Here is a 14,673-nt window from a genome sequence, read left to right as displayed (position 1 = left end):
AAGAATCTGGAAAGTAGAGAAGTGATGAGACAGATGTAAGATGTGTTTTAAGGAAACCAGGGTCAGACCAGCAACATGTTCCAGATTCTGATTTTAAAATAATCATGGTGTTAATAGCTCAAATACAACTCCCTTTATATCACTTCATATACTTGATTAGGAGCTCTTGTGATGCAGTGAATAATGTCCCTACCTCTAAGGCAGAAAGTCGATGTTCAAGTAACAGGTCAGGACTTGTTGACATTTGAAGAGTATTCATAATGTGGCTAGACAGGTTAATTATCAGGATTATTTTTAAATTAGGCGTCTGGAATAAGTAGGTGTGTTTGCCTCACCCTGGCTTTCTTCAATCACATCTTACATCTGTTGCATTATTTCTCTACTTTCTGACACACCTGGCACTAAGTTGTACAAGAGGGTGAGTTTGCTGGTCAATCACACTGCAAAAGGTAACACCAAACCACCATTACAATCATTTGCCCACCAGCATGAAGCATTCCCTTGGAAATCTGTGTCTCAACCTTATTAAACAAGGGCAGGAGCAAATTATGAATTAGGTTTTACTTTCTGTGATGCTTTACTAGCAGTTGTTTATCTGTAAACTCCATCTGAAAAATGTTCTTGGCTTTTAAAATGTTTATCCATAGGAAGTGGAATGCTATGCTAACTTAAAAGATTAGCTAAAACATGTAGTGCAGTACTTATCTAAGTAACTGGTCTTAAATTCTATGCAGTGGAACAAGATAACCTGGGTTTGATAAGAACATCACCCAAGATACACCGATGTTACTAAATCCTTCTTAACTTTAACACACACACTTTTCTTCACACCATCACTGGATTCTGTTACAGTTCCTGCTTTTATTGTGCTGCAGCTTTTGGTATTTGTTCTTTGACATGTGACCTAAATGAATACAAAATATTTGCTACAGGAATGAAAAAAATAGTCAGTTTGCTGAATGCATTCTGATCTTTTTTAAATAGTCAGATTTAAGTTTTCTGATGCATTTGTGATTTTTTTTTTAAACTGCCTTGATACGTCACACATGTTCAGTAATGGTCCATGATTCAGTTTGGTAAATTGTTTTATTTGTTCGCAAAATGTGAACGTCACCAGCTAGGCTAGGTGTTGTTGCCTATCGCTAATTGCCCAGAGCCAGTTAAGGGTCAACCACGTTGCTGCAGGCCTGGAGTTCCATGTCAACCACGCCAGGCAAGGATAGCAGCTTCTCTCCCTGAAGGACATGAGTGAACCAGACTGGATTTTCCTGACAATTGTGTCATGGTCATCATTAGACCATTAATACCAGATTTGCATCGAATTCAAATTTCACCATCTGCCATGATGGGATTTGAAACTGGGTCTCTGGTTTAATTGTGTGGAAATACTAGTAGGCCATCACCTGTGAAAGATTTGGGAACATTTTATTTTGTTCGTGGAATGTCCAGGCTGGCATTTATGGCTTAAAAGGTGGTGAGCTGTCATCTTGAACCACTAAAGTCTGTTTTTGGGACGGGAAGAGAAAGGTGTTGTCTCCTCAATGCTGTCTCTGGCTTTTACCAAGTTGAAAGGATTGGCAGGCTTATTCTTGATCTGTTTGGCTATTATGTGCTCAAACTTCGAACTTTCGGTTCTGAAGTGGAGGCATATCCACTGCAACTCAGATATTGTTTGTTTAAATGTCACCATATTCTCCCAACAATGGTTAATGTCGCAATTTTCAACATTTTTTGTCAAATATAAACTGGACCTGAGGGAGATTATTTTGCGGCATTACAAGTCATTGATGTGGCCACTTTCTAGAGTCATAGAGATGTGCAGCATGGAAACAGACCCTTCGGTCCAACTCGTCCAGGCCGACCTGATACCCTAATCTAATCTAGTCTCATTTGCCAGCACCCGGCCCTTCCTAATCATATACCCAACCAGATGTCTTTTAAATGTTGTAATTGTACCAGCCTCCAACACCACCTCTGGCAGCTCATTCCATACACGTACCACCCTCTGCATGAAAAGGTTGCCCCTTAGGTCCCTTTTATATCTTTCCCTCTCACCCTAAACATAAGCCGTCTAGTTCTGGGGTCTCCCACCCCAGGGAAAAGACCTTGTCTATTTACCCTATCCATGCCTCTCATGATTTTATAAACCTTTATAAGGTCACCCCTCAGCCACTTCCACTCCAGAGAAAACAGCCCCAGCCTGTTTAGCCTCTCCCTGTAGCTCAAATCCTCCAACCCTGGCAACATCCTTCTAAATCTTTTCTGAACTCTTTCAAGTTTCACAAAATCCTTCCGATGGGAAGGAGACCAGAATTGCGCGCAGTATTCCAAAAGTGGCCTAATCAATGTCCTGTACAGCTGCAACATGACCTCCTACCTTATATACACAATATTCTAACCAATAAGGGTAAGCATACCAAATGCCTTCATTATCCTATCTACCTGCGACTCTACTTTTAAGGAATTATGAACCTGCACTCCAAGGTCTCTTTGTTTAGCAACACTCCCTGGGGCCTTACTATTAGTGTATAAGTTCTGCTAAGATTTGCTTTCCCAAAATACAGCACCAAAAATATATCCAAACTAAATTCCATCTGCCACTCCTCAGCCCATTGGCCCATCTGATCAAGATCCTGTTGTACTGTGAGGTAACCTTCTTCATTGTCCACCACACCTCCAATTTTAGTGTCATCTCCAAACTTACTAACCATACCTCCTATGTTCACATCCAAATCATTTATATAAATGACGAAAAGCAGTGGACCCAGCACCGATCCTTGTGCACACCATTGGTCACAGGCGTCCAGTCTGAAAAGCAACTCTCACTCACCAGCCTCTGTCTTCTACCTTTGTGGGGGAGCCAGTTTTGGATTGGGATGGACAAAGTCAAAAATCACACAACACCAGGCCACTGTGCAACACATTCACCCGGAAGTGCCAGCTCTTGGAGCGCCACTCCCCCATCATGTACCTGATGAAGGAGCAGCACTTTGAAAGCCAGTGCTTCCAAAAAAACCTGCTAGACCACAACCTGCCGTTGTGCAACCTTTAACTTCTACCTTTTGAGCCCATTCTGTATCCAACTGGCTAGTTCTCCCTGTATTCCATGCCATCTAACTTTGCTAACCAGTTTCTCATGAGGAACCTTGTTGAACGCTTTACTGAAGTCCATATGGATCACATCTACCACTTTGCCCTCATCAATCCTCTTTGCTACTTCAAAAAACAGTCAGGTTTGTGAGACATGATGTCCCATCCACAATCATTCTTTGCCTTTCCAAATACATGTAAATCCTGTCCCTCAGGATTCCCTCCAACAACTTGCCCACCACTGATGTCTGGTTCACTGGTCTATAGTTCCCTGGCTTTTCCTTACCACCTTCCTTAAATAGTGGCACCATGTTAGCCAACCTCTAGTCTTCTGGCTCCTCACCTGTGACTATTGATGGTACAAATATCTCACTTTTGGAATATTGTGTGCAATTCTGGTCTCCCTTCTATTGGAAGGATGTGTGCAACCTGAAAGGCTTCATAAAAGACTTACAAGGATGTTGACAGGTTTGGAGGGTTTGAGCTTTTAGGAGAGGTTGAATAGGCTGGGACTGTTTTTTTTACCCCTGGAGCACCTGAGACTGAGGGGTGATATTATAGAGGTTTATAAAGTCATGTGGTGCATGGAATGGGTAAATAGACAAGGTCTTTCTCTGGCGTAGGGGAGTCCAGAACTAGAGGGGAAAGATATAAAAGGGACCAAAGGGGCAAATTTTTCACACAGAGGGTGGTATGAGGATGGAATGAGCTGCCAGAGGAAGTGGTGGAGACTAGTACAACTACACCATTTAAGAGGCATTTGGATGAGTAAATGAATAGGAAGGGCTTACAGGGATATGGGCTGGGTGCTGGCAAACGGGACTACATTAGGTTAGGGTCTCTTGTCGACATGGACGGGTTGCATTGAATAATCTGTTTCCCTGTTGTATATCTCTATGGCTCAATGAAGTAGTGGTATGTTGGAATATTTATCACAAGTGACCTCCAAGAGACCAGGCTAATGCAGCTGGTGGAACTTGTTATAAATAGTCATTTTTTGGGCAGGTGACGGCCTAGTGGTAGACTGTTAAGCCAGAGACTCAGATAATGCTCTGGGGACCGGGGTTTGAATTCAGCCACGGCAGTTAGTAGAATTTGAATGCAATTTATAAAATCAGGAATTATTGGTTTAATTATGACAATACAACAATTGTCAATTGTTGGAAAACCCATCTGGTTCCCTAGGGAAGGAAATTGCCATACTTAGCTGGTCTGGCCTATGTGTGACTCTACACCTGCAGCAATGTGGATACCTTTTAACTGGCCTCTGTGGTGGCCTAGCAAACCACTTGGTCCACGGGGTAATTAGGGATCGACAACAAATGCTGAAGACATTCCAGGTAAGAATAAAATGAAATCAATGAGACATTTTATAAACCCAATCACATTGCATCCAGTATCTTCCCCCAAATACTCCCCATGATGTCTCCCAAAGAGTGACCTTTTTGGTACCAGTGGCACAGTCATGTTAGTTAGACCACAGCTGGATTACTCTGTGCAGTCCTGGTCGCCACATTATAGGAGGGATGTGACTACATGAAAGGGAGCAGAGGAGATTCATCAGGATGTCAGTGGAGCAATTCTGTCCCCAAGAGAGACAAGATAAGTGCAGGCATCATTGATGATGAGCTGGCTCAGGACTGATGGACCCTTTCCAAGCTATTTTTTTTTCTTAAAATTATTCAAAATGGCTCGTGGTGACAGTGGCAAAGTTTTCCAATGTGTGTTATTGTTTTTCTCACTAAATACACATGACAATAAAATCGTTAAAGAAAGCTATCTGAAGAATTAAGGAAAACAATACTACCCTAAGGGGGATTCTGATTGTACACCTCAATGTTCTGAGGGGCAGAGACATGGAGAAGCTTTTCACTTTAGTGAGGAGTTCAACCATCAGGGAATATTGGATGTAGGTTTGTTCACTGAGCTGCAAGGTTCATTTCCAGATATTTCATTAGCCTTTTAGGTAACATCTTCACTGGGCCTCAGGCAAATGACATCAACCAAAAGAAGCCCAAACATATAAATAGAAAACAGGAATTTTCAGCATTGCTTCGCCTGAGGTCCACTGCAGATGTTACCTAGTAGGGTAACGAAACGTCTGGAAACAACTTTCCAGCTCAGTGAGCAAATTTACATCCAAAACCTCAACCTGACCTACAAATTTTCTCAAAACTCGATCGGGGATACGTTTTAAGACAAGGTTTAAAGCATTTTAAGGTACTGTTTTTAAAAACAAGGTTATCTGGTATTTTATCTTTGTTGTATTTAGATGAGCACCTAAAATGCTGTAAACATACACGGTCAAGGCCTCTTTTGTTGCTGTAGTGGTGTCCTTACCTCTGAACCAGAAGCCCTCTAGTTCCAACTGCTTCAAAGGTGTGTCATAATACAACTGCACAGATTGATTAGAAGTATTAGAGCTCTAAAGGCACAGTGGTAGTGTCTTTATCTCTGGGCTCGGAAGCCTGGATTCAAGTCCCACTGGCACCAAATGTGTATAACAACCAAGCTTTTCAAATATATTATGAAAATACCCACAAGGCTTTAAACTAAGTCCTGAAAATGGGATCTGAATAAATAAAAATGATGACTGGCAGGTCAAATGGCGTTGGTGCTGTAAAATCTGATATTGCTGGTGGAACTTTTAAAATGATCAATAGAATGGTTCTGAATAAATTGCATTCTGGAGAGAGGGTGACAGATATTACAAGACTCTTAGATTTTTCCAGCACTTTGCAAGTGTTTTTATTTCATTCTCCAATGTTTTGCTTAGAACAGGATATGGTTGCCGAGTCTTAGTGGTTCTATTCCTCGAGGAACAGTTCCATCACATAAGGAGATTGATACAGTGCCATACAACAGACTTGTAAGGAAAGTCATAGCTCATCGTACAAAGGGGAGAGCTACACCACGAGTATAAAATTGTCTGAGTGATCGGAAACTAAGAGTAACGGATACTGGATATTTTGAGCTGGAGGATGATTTGTCCTGGAATTCTCCCTTGATTTTCCTGATGTATAATAATGACTTGGAGCTTGGTGTGCAGGGGACAGTTTCTAAGTTTAAAGCTGATACTAAACTTAGAATTGTAAACTGTACAGGAGAGAGTGTGACATTGATGTGTGCTGGAGTGGATAGATCGGAAAGATGTGAAACTTGAAAGGGTTCAGAAAAGGTTTACAAGGATGTTGCCAGGGTTGGAGGGTTCTATAGGGAGAGGCTGAACAGGCTGTGGCTGTTTTCCCTGGAGCGTCAGAGGCTATCTTATAGAGGTTTACAAAATTGTGAGGGGCATGGATAGGGTAAATAGGCAAAGTCTTTTCCCTGGGGTCGAGGAGTCCAGAACTAGAGGGCATAGGTTTAGGTTGAGAGGGAAAAGATATAAAAGAAACCTAGGGGCAACTTTTTCACACAGAGGGTGGTACGTGTATGGAACGAGCTGCCAGAGGAAGTGGTTCAATTAAGAGGCTACACTAATGATGTACGGAGCAATTCCAGGTAGAGAGGGCTGAGAAGAGATTTGATCAAGGGTTTCATAATGATGAGAGGGGCTGCCCCTGCTCCCAGATGGAACAAGAATGAGAGGGCATAGCGATGTGGAAAAGAAACTGATACACTCCATGGACGGTTAGGGACTGGAATGGGCTGCCTAGAAATGAGGTGGAAGCAGTTCACTTGAAGGAGCGAATAATTATTTGGATAGAAATGGCGTATGAGCAGATTGGCACAACATTGGCTCGAGCTGCCAATCAGCAATGACCCTAACCCTCACATGGTTCTGACCTTCTGAGAAATCTATTCATTTTACAGGAATCCTCTGCTCCTGACAGGCTAAAGGCCTGACCCCTGACCCCTGACCCTGACCCCCTGACAGGCTAAAGGCCTGACCCCTGACCCCCTGACAGGCTAAAGGCCTGACCCCTGACCCCCTGACAGGCTAAAGGCCTGACCCTGACAGGTTAAAGGCCTGACCCCTGACCCCCTGACAGGCTAAAGGCCTGACCCCTGACCCTGACCACCTGACAGGTTAAAGGCCTGACCCCTGACCCCCTGACAGGCTAAAGGCCTGACCCCTGACCCTGACCACCTGACAGGTTAAAGGGGTGATCAATAAGACTTCGCCTCACCCACCGACTATGACAGAGATTAGGGAGTGGACCGATCCGAGGCGGGGCACCGCCGGAAGGGGCCGGGGGACCGATCCGAGGCGGGGCACCGCCGGAAGGGGCCGGGGGACCGATCCGAGGCGGGGCACCGCCGGAAGGGGCCGGGGGACCGATCCGAGGCGGGGCACCGCCGGAAGGGGCCGGGGGACCGATCCGAGGCGGGGCACCGCCGGAAGGGGCCGGGGGACCGATCCGAGGCGGGGCACCGCCGGAAGGGGCCGGGGGACCGATCCGAGGCGGTGCACCGCCGGAAGGGGCGGAGGCGGAGGTGGAGGTTTTGTTTGGATGGAGAGGCGGGTGGTGGCTCCGGCGCTCGCCCTTCAGTGACGGGGATGGCGGCGGTGGCGAGTGAGGCGGAGAGAGCGGTCCTGGTGAGTGAGGGGGGGAGAGAGAGAGACCGACCCCGCCGGGGGCACACCCAGGCGGGAGGTACTGAGGGGGGGGTCCTGATACCCCCCTCCCCTGGGGTATATGGGGGGGGGTGGTCCTGATACCCCCCTCCCTTGGGGTATATGAGGGGGGGGGGGGAGTCCTGATACCCCCCTCCCCTGGGGTATATGAGGGGGTGGTCCTGATACCCCCCTCCCTTGGGGTATATGAGGGGGGGGTCCTGATACCCCCCTCCCCTGGGGTATATGGGGGGGGGTGGTCCTGATACCCCCCTCCCTTGGGGTATATGAGGGGGGGGGGGAGAGTCCTGATACCCCCCTCCCCTGGGGTATATGAGGGGGTGGTCCTGATACCCCCCTCCCTTGGGGTATATGAGGGGGGGGTCCTGATACCCCCCTCCCCTGGGGTATATGGGGGGGGGTGGTCCTGATACCCCCCTCCCTTGGGGTATATGAGGGGGGGGGGGAGAGTCCTGATACCCCCCTCCCCTGGGGTATATGAGGGGGTGGTCCTGATACCCCCCTCCCTTGGGGTATATGAGGGGGGGGTCCTGATACCCCCCTCCCCTGGGGTATATGGGGGGGGGTGGTCCTGATACCCCCCTCCCTTGGGGTATATGAGGTGGGGGGGGAGTCCTGATACCCCCCTCCCCTGGGGTATATGAGGGGGGGGGAGTCCTGATACCCCCCTCCCCTGGGGTATATGGGGGGGGGGATCCTGATACCCCCCTCCCCTGGGGTATATGGGGGGGGGGGATCCTGATACCCCCCTCCCCTGAGGTATATGAGGGGGGGGATCCTGATACCCCCCTCCCTTGGGGTATATGAGGGGGGGGATCCTGATACCCCCCTCCCCTGGGGTATATGGGGGGGGGGGGGAGTCCTGATACCCCCCTCCCCTGGGGTATATGAGGGGGGGGGGGGGAGTCCTGATACCCCCCCTCCCCTGGGGTATATGGGGGGGGGGGGAGTCCTGATACCCCCCCTCCCCTGGGGTATATGAGCGGGGGCGTCCTGATACCCCCTCTCACCCCCCCACCCAGGGGGATTTAAGGGGGGTGGTGCTGATACTCTTTCCCCGCCCCCTGCAAGGGGGATATGAGGAGGGGGTCCTGATACCTCCCCCAAGGGTGAGGGATGGTCCTGACCCTCTTTCTTCCCCCCCCCCCCCCCCCAGGGGGATATGAGGGGGTCCTGATATGCCCCCCCTGGGTTGTATGGGCAAAAGGGGTGACTGAATACAGGGTAAAGCATTGCACATGGAGAGCAGCTACAGGATTGGCAGGGGGCAGGTGTGGGGGGGGTGCTCTAGATGACAGGTGGGCTGTTTGGGAGTGGGATTGTGTGAACGGGATGGAGTTCCTGCAGGATACTGGGTAGGTGTGAGAGTCTGTGGCTTTATGGTCAATGTCTGTCTGGAGACTGTCGCTGGAGATGGAAACGGAGAGGTCAGGAAAGTGGAGGCAGGTGTCCGAAATGGGCGGAGTGGAAGGAGTGGGTGAAGTCAGTGACCTGCTGTGGTTCAACCTGGCTGCAGGATGCTCCATCGATGCAGTCACCAACGTAACAGTGGAAGAGTTGGGACACCGTGCCTGTTTAGGTACTGAAGAGGGACTGTATGACGAAGAGGCAGAAGAAGCTAAGGTCCATCCGAGTGCCCATGGACGACACCTGGATTTGGAGGAAATGGGAAGAGTTAAAGGAAAAGTTATTAAGGGTGAGGACTAATTCGGAGAGGTGCAGGAAGGTGTTTGTGGAGGGGGACTGAGTGGGTCTGTTGCAGAAGAAGAAGCTGAAGACCATCCTTGTGGGGTATGAACATGTTTCAGGAGACATTCCACTCCCTAGTATCCCAGGTGTGCACCTAGTTTTAACAATGGGCTTTTACCCCACTCTGTCATCCAGACAGCCCTCCAACACATCTCCTCCATTCCCGGCTTCACTGCTCTAACCTCCCCCGCGTCCCCCCCACCCCCCCCAAATCCCATACCTTCCCCTGCAACCGATATAGATTTCAAATCTGCTGGCACACCATCCCCTTCACCTCGATCCAGGGCCCCATACAGCCCTTCCAGATGAGACAGAGATTCGCCTGCTTCTCCTCCATCCTAGTTTACTGCGTCAGGTGCTCTCGATGTGGTCTTCTCTACATTAAGGAGACTGAATGTAAACTCGGGAAACGGTTCACCGAGCATCTCAACTGGGCCCGCAGGGTTCGACCTGACTTCCCAGTCACTGCCCATTTTTAATTCCCATTCCCGTTCCCTTTCCAACATGACAATCCATTACCTTCCTCCATTGCCACAACACAAATTGGAGGAACAGCTCCTAATCTTCCGCCTGGGCAGCCTACAGCTCAGGCTGACAAAAGTGAGGACTGAAGATGCTGGAAACCAGAGTTTAGATCAGAGTGGTGCTGGAAAAGCACAGCAGGTCAGGCAGCATCCGAGGAGCTGGGGAATTCACGTTTCGGGAAAAAGCCCTTCATTCAGCATTGAGTTCTCCCATTTCAAATAAGCTCCGTCCCCATCCCCTTCGCAGCCCCACCCCTTTCCTTCCAGCTACCAACCAGATTCATTCCTCCAATCGCCCCACTATCCCTACCTCACCACGCTGCACCCTTCCCCCCACCCTCTTTATCTGCAACTCCCCTTACACCTACCCCCAGTCCTGAAGAAGGGTTACACCAGAAACATTGACTTCTGCACCTCTGGATGCTGCCTGGCTTGCTGTGTTCTTCCAGCCTCCTGCTTGTCTACCTTTGATTTCCCGCATCTGCAGCTTTCTTTTTCCTTCTCTAGACAGGAGGGCAAGTACAGGAATTGGGGTTTGCTCTAGATAAAAGGAGGGCAGCAACTGGATTGGGAGGGAGCTGTAGATAAAAGGCCCGGATGCTACAGGTTGCAGAGAGAGGGGGTTTGTAGATAAAAGGAAGATGGTTATCCAGACAGGGTCTAGATACCAGTAGATCAAATGCTGATATGGGGCGGGGGTTGGTCAGTTTTGATACCTTGAGGGAGATGCTGGGGCAGGGAGGGAAAGTGATGTTGGATGATTTTGGATAACTGTGGGGGGCAGGGGGGTTTTGGGGGGGGGGGGGGGGTGGAGAAGGAAGTGGGAGAAAGTGATCTGCTTACATAACAGATCCTGCTGGTGGAGCTTGCAGCCACCCAGTGGTAGGAGCAGTTGCTGGGGAGAGGATGACAAGTGCTCAGAGCGGTGGACCTGTGGGTACGGAATGGCAGTGTGTAGATAATGCTGGGGGAGTATGGGATGAATTGGATATGATGGAGTTTGATCATGGGAAAGGGAGCTGTTGGATTTGAGATGGGACTGTGGAGTGGTGCACCCCCTCTGCATATACATTGGGTGGCGAATGGTTAGAGTCTGGGTAATAAGGGAAAGATCAGAGAAGGGAGGGTTGTAAACTCAGGTGCCCATTGAATGTTGTGGGGTGTTTGTCCACCAGTGGAATGCTGTTTAGGGTGGGGTATTCTCCAAGTGTGTTGGGGTGCAGGGGTCAGCTTCATAGCCATCTCCAGGAGCTACTGCATCTTCGGTATGCAAGCAACAAAATTCATAACTGGCTGCTGGTGATAAAAGGAGAACCAAGATAAACACATTAGCAGTTGACAAGGGTGCTCTGATGTGAGGGAATGGATAACTGCAACATTGAATTTCATCTTTCCAATTATATTCACTCAAATAATGCAGTTTTTTTTTTAAAAGATGAGAATTGCGTTCCTTTGGCAGCAATAGCCTTACTCAGCAGTGCTAATTGTCCGAAAGGTTCAAACTGAATTTTCAGCAAGTGTCTATCTCAAACTAAGCATCATTGCACAACATTTTCTATCACCCTTCCACAATAAGTCAAGGTTTTTATAATGGGGGGAGTCTTCCCTCCCTTTGCACTATCTTCCCCTTTGCTGTGTTTAGAAGACAGGGAGTAATCTGTGAGGTTAGCAGATGCACTGCGAGCGCTTTTGTTGAGTACTTTGGTTATGTTTAACCAGATATTTCAAAAGCAATCAACAGACGGTGTCCACCAGCTTCCTTTATTGAGCTCCAGCAGCCAGCACCAATTTGGTCAAACCTGCCAAAGCCTTATTTATTTTAGCGAGCTGGAGCAGTGAGCTGGCTGGCCTCATTCTGTAACAATTCTGTGATTGTTACATGAATGTCTGAGCTCTGATGGGAGAGCGTGATTACAGTGTTGGGGAATATTGAGGTTTTAGCTCGACAAAGATTTTCTGTTCTCATTTGGTTAGTAAATGAGCTGCTTTCTCTCGGCCACTCTCCTCATATAATTTAATAGCTTTTAGGAAAATCATGCGGTACCATTCTCCAAGTGAAACAAATTGTAGGTGTGTCCATTGCTTGAATTAGCAAGTGGATTTAAAGAATGATAAAACATAGATTAGATTCCCTACAGTGTGGAAACAGGCTCTTCGGCCCAACCAGTCCACACCGACCCTTCGAAGAGTAACCCACCCAGACATGTTCCCCTACCCTATATTTACCCCTGACTAATCTACCTAACACTATGGGCAATTTAGCGTGACCAATTCACCTGGCCTGCACATCTTTTCGATTGTGGGAGGAAACCGGAGCACCCGGAGGAAACCCACGCAGAGACGGGGAGAATGTACAGACTCCACACGTAGTCACCCGAGGCTGGAATTGAACCCAGGTCCCTGGCGCTGTGAGGGAGCAACGCTAACCACTGAGCCACCGTGCTGCCCATACAAATATTAAATATAATTACTGAGAACATAAACAATGAGAATGAGTAAGGTACTTTGTTACTATAAGTAGTCTCGAAGCAACACCAAAGCAAATAGTTATTTGGTAGAATGTGCATATTGCTGAAAAAAGACAAGTTTTATCAAAACTTTTCATTTTTGACTTATCAGGACAATTTGTTGAGAAATGCCAATATAAAGGGAAAATAACAGTAAAAGAGGAAAGTGCTGATTGGTAGAGGTGTTGCCTTTGCAAATATGCTAATTAGTGCTGACTGACAATTAGCTGCCCAGGCTTTGTTTAAATATTAAACCAGGCCCTTTGATTCTGAGCATGTCCTTGCCCTGAGAAATGAACCAGACAATAGCTGTCACCTATTGTGTTCATCTGAAAAAGGTGCATGTACATATCCTTTTTGTGTGGAAAGGATAGGGCCGTGTGTTTACCTAGGTAGCTTCAAGTCTGATTGACAGCAGAACTCTTTGCACGCTCACTGTTTAGCAAGTGTTCCGTTACAGAATCATATCTAATGCTGGGCACTTTGCGGTCAGTTCTATAAACAGGCTGGTTTGTTACTGTCAGTACATTCCTTATTGACGACTTTACAAATTGGTAATGTGGTATATGAATTATAGTGCTGGTGATGTTATACTTCCAAAGGACTATCTGATCAGCTCTAACAGCATATTCTTTCAGCCATCTGCAATTGTGAATTGTTCAGGTGAGCACAAGCTGAAAAGTGCCAATAAAATTAGTCTTTTTTTCAGCGACACTCAAGATACCAAAAGCATAGAGAGCCTACAGTTTTGTCTGTGTAAATGCCATTTGTGGAAATAATAATGGGAGGAACATGATAACCTGGGCCACTTCTGCTGGAGGAAAGAAGACTGGGAAGACATGTCAGGCTTTGAGCATTATTTAAGGTTTTGATAAAATGAACGGGGAAAGATTGATTTGCAAAGGAGCATGACAATTCAGAGTAAGCAACAGTTGGAGTTGCAGGTATTTAGGATAGTGAAGGAGGCATTTGGTATTCTTGCCTTGGTCAGTGCACTGAGTACAGGAGTTGGGATGTCATGTTGCAGTTTAACAGGGACATTAGTTAGGCCAGTTTTGGAATACTGCCTGCAATTCTGGTCTCCCTGCTATAGGAAGGCTGTTGTGAAACCTGAAAGGGTGCAGAAAAGATTTACAAGGATGTTGTCAGGGTTGGAGGATCTGAGCTATAGAGAGAGGCTGAATAGACTGGGGCTGTTTTCCCTGGAGCGTCGGAGGCTGAGGGGTGACCTTAGAGAGGTTTATAAAATTGAGGGGCATGGATAGGATAAATAGGCAAGGTCTTTTCCCTGGGCTGGGGAAGTCCATTGCTTTAAGGTGAGAGGGCAAAGATTTAAAAGGGACCTAAGGGGAAACTTTCGCGCAGAGGGTGATGTGTGTATGGAATGAGCTGCCAGAGGAAGTGGTGGAGGCTGGTACAATTACAGCATTGAAAAGGCATCCGGGTGGGTATATGAATAGGAAGGATTTAGAGGGATATGAGCCAAGTGCTGGCAAATGGGATTAGATTAATTTAGGATATCTGGTCAGCATGGATGAATTGGACTGAAGGGTCTGTTTCTGTGCTGTACATCTCAGACTCTGTGGTGGGCTTAGTTTTTTAAAAAAAATCCCTTTACAGAAGACAAAAGCAAAATACTGCAGTGTTGCTGGTGAAGGGGATGTAATATGAAGTTGGTTAGGATGTCTGGATATATTTAATTCTGTGTGAGTAGACTGCTAGTTCCAGGTCACTGTATCCACAGTAATAAAACTAAAATGTGACAGGTCTATAGCTTCACGGCATAAATCTCTATTGTAAGGGTATAAATTGTTCTCTATTATGATTGGTTGATATTGCAGTTTGTTGATGGGCTGCCAGAGTCTATGGTATTATTGTCTGTTTTCCATTCATCTTGGGATCATAAGGTTTCAAAGCAGGATTAAGCCATTTGATGCCCTGAGGTGCTCTGCTGTTCAGTAGGATCGTGTTGTGGCCTTATATCTGCTTGGGAACATCCCATAATTCTTGACTCCCTTGTCCATCAGGGATTAGTCTAACTCTACCTTGAATTAATTCATTGACCCAGATTCCACTGCCTTCTCGGAAAGTGAAGTTTGCATAATAATAAAAAGTCATTACCTCTGTGACTTAAAAGGCATACCTCATATTCTTAAACTCTCTCTCTCTCCTTGTTTTAGTCTTCCCCACAGGGGGGGATCCTCCTGGTATTCACTCTTATCGA

The 14,673-nt window shown here is 47.1% G+C and overlaps 1 protein-coding gene across 3 annotated transcripts in view; it reads left to right on the top strand.

Annotated features, from left to right (window-relative positions):
• Positions 1-7,514: 7,514 nt before the first annotated feature.
• The window catches only part of rogdi (rogdi atypical leucine zipper), a 31,894-nt gene continuing 24,735 nt past the window's right edge, over positions 7,515-14,673 (top strand). For all 3 annotated transcript variants that reach the window (XM_060840140.1, XM_060840139.1, XM_060840138.1), the window contains exon 1: positions 7,515-7,630. In XM_060840140.1, the coding sequence (XP_060696123.1) occupies positions 7,592-7,630 (39 nt within the window). In that variant the 5' untranslated portion in view covers positions 7,515-7,591. The remainder of the gene's footprint in view (positions 7,631-14,673) is intronic.

This window comes from Hemiscyllium ocellatum, chromosome 20 (assembly GCF_020745735.1).
Source record: "Hemiscyllium ocellatum isolate sHemOce1 chromosome 20, sHemOce1.pat.X.cur, whole genome shotgun sequence".
In the NCBI taxonomy this organism is placed as follows: domain Eukaryota; kingdom Metazoa; phylum Chordata; class Chondrichthyes; order Orectolobiformes; family Hemiscylliidae; genus Hemiscyllium; species Hemiscyllium ocellatum.
This window is presented reverse-complemented; position numbering and strand designations above follow the sequence as displayed.